An 8,052-nucleotide genomic window follows, 5' to 3' on the forward strand; every position below is an offset into this window, starting at 1 on the left:
CTTCTATTGGCCGCTTCACATCGTCGGTGGTATTGTGGTAGATCATAACTGATAGCCTCCACGTTCAGTGCCATGTCAATAGCGCAATGTGGACGGGGTCCAACCTAGCAGGAGAGCAGGTGTTACCTTACTCCACGCAGGAAGGTATGCTGGGGAAAAATTGTTTGTTTTTTTTTCACTCAAGTACTAAGCAGCATTAAAGTGATCTCCAGTTATTTTATTTTTGGTAAGTACAGTCTCCGAAGTATGCATTACTGAGAACTAATGTCAAACATTTTGCCAAGCTGCTCATACATAAAACCAACCATTGCCTTATGCACACATATAGCACAGTAGAAACCAACATACTAGAAAACACCTACAGTCAAAGCTTTAGACATGCAAGAATTCTAACCTACAGCGAAGAATAGCCTATAGTGTTCAGGCTGTTTTCTTCACACGAAAGATTTTACAACCCCAGCTTATGCAACCATTACTTTTTTTTTTATAGCCTTCATCTTTATGTACACATTGCGCCTTACGGAAAGACCTGTACGGAACGAGGTACCTGACCTTTGAGTTCTCCATGTCTTTTCGCTTTGATCCTCCAACTAAAGAACCGATAGAAACAAACGAAAATGAAAGCAGGAAAAAATATATTGTTTTCAAAACTACGCAATCTAAATAATGCGATATCAGTTACCTGCGAACCATGTTAATTTACTCGCAACTTACTGCAATTGATGCCAATTTATTGGCATTGGTATTGACCTCGATTCTCATCAACACATATAATTGGCAATAAATTTTGCGAAAACTAATTTACGCCCACTACGCTTCGCCTGCTGCCGACAATGTCCACGCCGCTCACAAAGAGCTCGATCATCTTGAACACGGCCGCAGAGGCATCAAATATCGTATGATGTCCCGCTCGGGAAAGGGCCACGCACGTCAACGCTTTCGTTGTCTTCACGTATCCCACGAGCTTTGACCCTTCGCCCGACTCGTACCAGGGCTTCCTCGCTGCTTTCCTTAGGGCCGCCGTACCCGTCCAGTTCAAAGAAAGGATGTACTTCTCCAGCTTCACAGCGGGGAGCACGGTATCCATGGTACCCCAGAAGACCAACACCTTCGTAGCGTCCAGGAGGTACTCCATCTTGCCCCGGAGGTCGGTGAGATAGTCTCCAGCAAGGTACAGCATGACGTGCAGCCGGTTGCTATCCACGACAGCCTGTGGACTCAAGTGCAGGGACTTCTTGAGCAGAGGTCTCTGCATGTACCTGTAGTAATGGACAAATTCCTGAGGCCTCTCGTCGCTTAGCAGGCTGGCGTGGTCGTTGTAGCCGGTGAGCTTCGAGAAGAGGCTGGGCGTAGGGTGCAGTCGGAAGATGGTGTGGCTGAGGAGGTGGAGCGCCAAGGTACGGTTGATGCTCCACAGGCTCCGAACGCGCTGCATGGCCCGATTGAAGATCGCATGGCCGTTGACGTCGAGCATGCCAAAGTGGTACAGAGTGTCGGCGGAGTCCATGAGATCCAAGACGTTGCCCACGGCTGGAGCACAGACTATCACTCCCGACACTTTCAGAGGTACGCTTGGGTCGTCTTTCGTCAGGAGGCTGTAGGCCAGTGTCACCGCTGCACGAGCTGGAATGGGGCACATAGGTTAATGAGCACAACCTTCAAAGCAAAGGCTTGAGTCGGTCACTTTATCAAAACGAGCATGGAATTAATTTCGAAACTAAGGTTTTTTTGTTGATTTTCACAAAACTGTAGCGCATTCGAAACAAAGGTCGAGGACCAGATACGGACGCACACAGTGCTCACTTCGAACAATTTTATTAGGAGTACGCACCGCTCCCTCCTTTTCCGCACAACACGAAGCTATATGCGTGAACTTTAGCATGGTCGAAGGGAAGCAAATTTTTTGTCAGGCAGACAAATCTAGATGGACAATAAATAGTATGTTGGCCAGGCTGGTAGATGCATTAATGACCGCATTCGAGAACAGAAACGCAACACACAGAAAAAGGACGAATGTGATTTGTGGCTTGTATTACATGGCCGCACGTGCAAAATTCACTTTAAGCCGCGCTACCATCACAGTTTTTTAATCGGAAAGAGCAAGAGCAAGATTACACGAGAGACTATCAAGACTGAAAAAAATCACTCGATTATGAAGCGTTTGCGTTAGCATTCCATCTGTCTATCTCACAAGAAACTTTCTTTCCTTTGGTAGCCCTGAAATTCAGGCATATTATTTTGTGCTGCGGCAATGGGCCTTGCATAAATAGCGGGCGTGCTTAAAACAAAGTTTCTGGAAGTTAGCGCTGTGTGTTAAAATGTCGTTTTTCACTCATGTCTTCTGATTCTCTACGCCTTCGCAAGCACACACTCAGCGATTTTTCATCGTTTAGGGGTCGAACTACGCTACCACAACCATTAATAATTTAGAGGTTAAATCACTATTTAGGGCGCAACTGTTCGTCTGGAGCAAGCAACGTAGGGGTGCAACCGTTCATCCAAAGAGAGCAAAGGATGAAAAAGAATTCCTGAGCGGGGTGGGAATCGGACCGCTAGGTCGTCGGTTGGGAGGCAGGCGAGCTATTAACTAGATCAACACTACAACTGATTCAGCATTCGAAATACGTTCGCTACTTATACAAAGCATGAAATAGTAAGTGTAGCCCAGTTGTATTTTATCATGCGTATCGCGATTATCCATGCAAGATGAGGGTGTTATATTACCACACGCCTCTGCAGCAGGCTTTGATAAGCCTCAAAACATAAACGACGTGCTTAAAGCGGCGTTTTTCTCGCAAAAAAACACGTGGGGTTCAACTATTTTTGAACCTAGTGTATCGAGAGTAAGCTCAGCTGTTCATTATTTAGCAGCATGTCTGGCACGGCTGCGTTCTCAGTGGCTAGCGAGACTGGCTTTCCAACGATCTGCATCCGCGGGATGATCGGATTCGGCCTGAAGCTTACGCCGAAGCGAGCGCGCCAAGCCACCGGCGCGCGTTCATTGCGGCGGCGGTGAGACAAGAGCCAGCACCGCGGATTAGATGCAGCGGGGGTGGGGTGCGTCACGTGACAGCCCAACGTCATGAACGTACCCCCGCGCCGAGCCGGCTCAAGGTCATCCGGCCGCAGACGAATGACCTTGGGAGACCTGGCGCGGTAGAGCTTACGCTCTGAAAATGAGATCGAGCCGTGTGTGTATTGACCAATGTCACGCGGTCCTTCGCAGCCGACGCTGCCGTGATCGTGACAAAGTTCACTCGATCCCTAATGGCGCCGTATCGGCGTGGTCTTCTTTCCTAGCCGCCACGGCTGATGTAAAGTCTCGTTTTTCCTCCCAGTACAGCGATACGGCGCCGAGCGGTGTTGTTATCAACCTTCATCTTTGCTGTTGTGTGTTTGTTGGCTGCAGTTTAAATCTGCTTACGGCTGTGCTTTCCTGTTCTTCCTACATTTAGGCAACAGTAGTTCTTCAGTCGATTTATGAGTGCAGGGTGCTGCGAAGACGACCGGCCATTTGTCACTTCAAGCACCACTTCGCTGCCAGACAGTTTAAAACTGTATACTTACACTAAGGAAATGAAATTGCGTATATTCTTTGAGTTCCCTACTCAACTCACCCCTATGCACGTTTCAAAAAGTTTCGGATTTAAAGCGCCACATTTTCAGTTACCGATTTTTCTGATGTCACTAAGCATTTCAAGAAACATCGTTCTTGGCCTTCGCACGGACAGCGACAGTGTTCTTTTTCTTGAGCTACCTTATCTCATTAGTTTTTTTCACCACTTGCATACTTTCACGGACTTCGATCACAAAAGGCGAAAATTTAATAAAGCAAATGTCTCAATGAAGTTAGGCACCTACATCGGAGCAGAGCAAGACACCGGGGTCAGGAATTAATGCTGTTGGTCCCTATGTCCGTCTACCGAGGGCTAAACCTCTTCACGGCTGTCATTACTCCCGAAAAAAAAACTAAAAATCGCTTACAGTGCAGCAGTGATCTTCCAGTTACGTTCTTTTTAAAGAGAAGTTCTTATTTCTAAGATCTTGAACTCATAAGATCACGAGGAGGGACTCATTTGCCTGCATGCGAATATTGCCAACAGTTTTTTAAACCAGCAAGACCAAAACGTTCCCAAAGACAGCATATCTTAGCAACTGAAGAAACAGCAAATCCCTTCTTCTTGAGTTTAAAATCGCAGATATCTAACCCTTCCGAGTAGAAGGCACGCGAAATGGGGATATGTTTAACTTTAGCAATTTCCAGAATGACTGTGCGGTTCATGTAAAATTTTACCTTCACTATATTATTACTCAATTGCCGAAGAGAGAGTAGTGTCATGTTCTTCGAAACTCACATCCGTAGCTCTCTCCTGCGGTGTAGAGGTCACGACCCTTGATCTCAGGAAACATGGTAAGGAACTGCCTGAGAAACTCGCGAATTGCAATCCCGCAGTCTTCGCTGTTTCTGGCGTAGCCCATCGACGACTTGGTGAAGCTGAAGCCTGCGCCGACGGGCTGGTCGAGAAAGAGCACGTTGAACATCCTCTGGACAGTGTGTCCCCTCCGGTAGAGCACACCTTGGGAATTGATGCCGAGCGGGCCGACCTCGAGAAACTGGCCGAAGGTGCTCGATTTTCCGGGACCTCCCTGAAGGTATATCAGGATGGGCGCCTGTTCGGGGTTGATCTGAAGTGACCAGAAAGGACAAGATATTACTCACTTAGATTCCTTGAGGACCAAGCCTGAGTTTCGCATCACGACATTGGCATTGTAGTTCTACAGCGTCAGCTCTTACTAGGTAAACAATAAACCTCATATAACGGTTTTCGCTGATTAATCCGCTAAGGCGGTAAGCTTAGCTCTGCAGGGCGAAAGCCTTTAATGGCTCATACTGTCGTCCGAGAGCAGAGGGTGTCACACCTTTGGCAACGTTTATCTCGCGTTAACTCGGGAACTAAAAAAGATACGAGAAAACGAATGGCTGCTTCAGATAGAGGAGGAATAAATAAACCTAGAAGCCAGGTTTAATGACTGTGGATTAGTTAGTTAATTAATTATAGGTAAAATGTCGAAATAGCGCGGACGTCGATATAGCCATGGGAACGGTGTGATTTCATATCCACCGGAAGTCGTCACGGCATAGTGAAAATTATCACAAAATGGTCGGAAAAACGTCGGATTTGTGTCAACTTAGATGGTAAAATGTGTAATTAAGCGTAATTAACTCTTAAGATCCCCGAAAGACGTATAATTTGGGTATCGATTTAGCTACGAGAACGGTGTCACGTCACATAAAGCGGAAGTCGTCACGGCATAGTGTCCTCGGCTTTCGCCTCTGGACACTGTAGTTACCAAAGTGTCCTAGCAGTTTTTTGCAGCTAATTCCACACCTTTCGATTTAGATCTAATTGCAAGAAACAAGCTTAGGTGAGCATTTTAAAGTTCAATTTATTGGTGACTTGTGCGATATCAGCCAGCAACTTGTCTGTACGAAGGAATTAGCAAAATGACGCGCGTTATGTTTCACAGGGATTTACTTATCCTGTAAGTACTGGAGCGTGGCTCACCAAAGCTTCCATGTACACGAAGAAGAGGTTCGACTGGTGTTCCTTGTTGACGGTTATGAAGCCGGAGTAGCCGGTTGCGTTAACACGCGTCTTCAAGATCTTCACGAGGCTTGCTTGCCTGGCCTCCTTGATAGCGTTCTTTTCAATCATAGGCGTCAGGAAGAGACCCCTGTCTTCAACATTCCGAGACTTAAATGACCGTCTGTGAGTGTTCCAAAAAGAACAAGAAATTTCAGTAAAGGTGAAGATGTTTAAAGTCAAACCGAGAGTTTTGCCTGCCATTAGACTCCTCAGGTCGTAAGGCTTTTCCAGGAAACAAACAGAAGGTCAGGCTTTTCAACAGGCGCTTTCAGAAAATAATCTGTATGAATGGCTTTCGCTAATTCTGGTGCTCTATAGGTTTTTTTTTTTTCAGAAATACGTTAGTTTGGTTTGGTTTGGTTTGGTTTATGGGGTTTGACGTCCCAAAGCGACTAAGGCTATGAGAGACGCCGTAGTGGAGGGCTCCGGAAATTTCGACCACCTGGGGTTCTTTAACGTGCACTGACATCGCACAGTACACGGGCCTCTAGAATTTCTCCTCCAAAGAAATTCAACCGCCGCGGCCGGGATCGAACCCGCGTCTTTCGGGTCAGCAGCAGAGAACCATAACCATTGAGCCACCGCGGCGGCTAGAAATACGTTAGTGTCACAGTACAGCGACCAGAGGAAGCAATTAAAGATTACGCACGCCGCTTGTGATCGAATGCCTCCAAATAATCTCGGGAATTTTTTCGACTCGTCTTGCACATGGCGTACGCCTAGAACTGGTCTGTACCACCTCATTCGGGGAAGACGACAAAAGCGCCCTATCTTGCAATGATTAATCCGCAACATTGTTTACAACACCCTCTTTTCTTCTCCTGTTGCAAACCTCTTTTTGTATTCCTCTTGCTTCCAAAAATGCAGATAGCTTTTGTTTTTAGTCATGCGTCGGATTTGTCCACTGAAGCTGTCGACTGTATTTAAATTTCACCATAACGCGTTCCGCGTCAGAGTACCCTTATTTACATGACGCAGGGTGAATATCTTTCTTCGCCACCAAGCCACGAATAAAATGTTTGGGTATTTCGTGAGTCTTAAAACCTAAATACACGCCTTAAGGACAAACGAGATGAAGCTGTAGTTGTTACAGAAACAATTCTTCGCACGCCGTACCCATACCACACCGGTATCAAAGATATGTTATCCTTCCTTCTGAAGTCCCAATGACAGCTGATTTTTATTGCTTGGCCAGACTGACACCGAGGATATATAAACAGCTCATTTCTTGGAGCCTTCGACTCGCTTTTCATTAGTAGTGCTTCTCTGAGAAGATATATATTCGCGTGCAGTGAAACCTTGCAAAAGTATGCGTACAATGTAAGTATTTTTTCTATACTCGCTCCAGGTCGCTTGGACGTTTCTAGTGATTACCGTACTTTACCTCAGACTTACCTGAAGAACGACCTTGAGACCGCTGTCTCTGTACAAAACAGGAGGCACAGCGATAATCCCAAGAGAATTTTGGTGGCAAACTGCATTTTACTTCTGATTTCGGACCATGTATCTGTAAATAGCGTTGAGACCACTTTTAAGGCCTTCGATTTCCTGTTGAGGGTCCGGAGACTTTCTACGGAACAAGGTTTTTTTTAGTCTGCCTTTATACTTTGCTAATCCTCCTCAATACACAGACAGGCCTCGTTCAGACGCATGCATCGTGCGAAATTTGCCAATCGCAAGTCTCTCTCAGAGTTACTATATGCTGTCCTGAATATTGTACCCTAACGAAAAATTCCACGCGTTCCTAATCTGAAGTATGAATATTTCCTCAAAGCGGGCAATCATATCGGATAATAGGGTTAATATTGCAATCTTACAGCGCAGTAGGGTAGCTAAAGAAAGGTTAAGAAAAGACATAATGCCGTGACAAATACAACGTACGGTTCGCCAAAGTTCATGATTATTACCCGCAATTATGCGACAGAGCAAATTATGCGACAAGGTCACGGTCTCATGTTAATAGAGTCAAAGCGATTATAATGTAAATGGGCTCGTAAAAAGCGTTCAACAAATCGATCTCGCCATGCTGTATACTGTGTGCGGAAATAAAAGAGCATCGATTAAAACCGCAAAAACTTTAGCAACTCATTATACAAACAGGCCACCACTGAACAAAAAGAAAAAGATTTTAAGGTGCACTGGAAGAGCAGATGCATGAATATTTTGTTTTTGCGGTGAATTACTGCGAAAAAGTGACACCGCAGAGATGTCGGCAAATAGCGCAAATGTACGAAGTGCAGACACGATGCTCTCTTCTGTCTTTATTCACCTTCACCGTCGTCTCGCAGTGTTAATTCGCATTACGGAGCTCCAGTGCACGCTTTATACTGTCTTGGAAACATTTGCGCGATGTGCGATGATAGCGAAACCGTGTTCTCAATAACAGTTCTTTCATTAAACTAAG

General features: G+C 45.7%; 1 protein-coding gene across 1 annotated transcript; it reads right to left on the reverse strand.

The window, feature by feature from the left end:
- Positions 1 to 796: 796 nt before the first annotated feature.
- On the reverse strand, positions 797 to 7,129 carry LOC149335872 (venom serine carboxypeptidase-like). The gene is made up of 4 exons (XM_089554575.1): positions 7,044 to 7,129; positions 5,568 to 5,769; positions 4,356 to 4,686; positions 797 to 1,623 (listed from the first exon to the last, which is right to left on the reverse strand). The coding sequence occupies exons 1-4, from the start codon at positions 7,127 to 7,129 to the stop codon at positions 797 to 799; spliced, it is 1,446 nt and encodes a 481-aa protein (XP_089410701.1).
- Between the last annotated feature and the right edge of the window lie 923 nt (positions 7,130 to 8,052).

The sequence above is a fragment of the Amblyomma mixtum genome, chromosome 7, assembly GCF_055824585.1.
Source record: "Amblyomma mixtum isolate Tamu chromosome 7, ASM5582458v1, whole genome shotgun sequence".
In the NCBI taxonomy this organism is placed as follows: Eukaryota; Metazoa; Arthropoda; class Arachnida; order Ixodida; family Ixodidae; genus Amblyomma; species Amblyomma mixtum.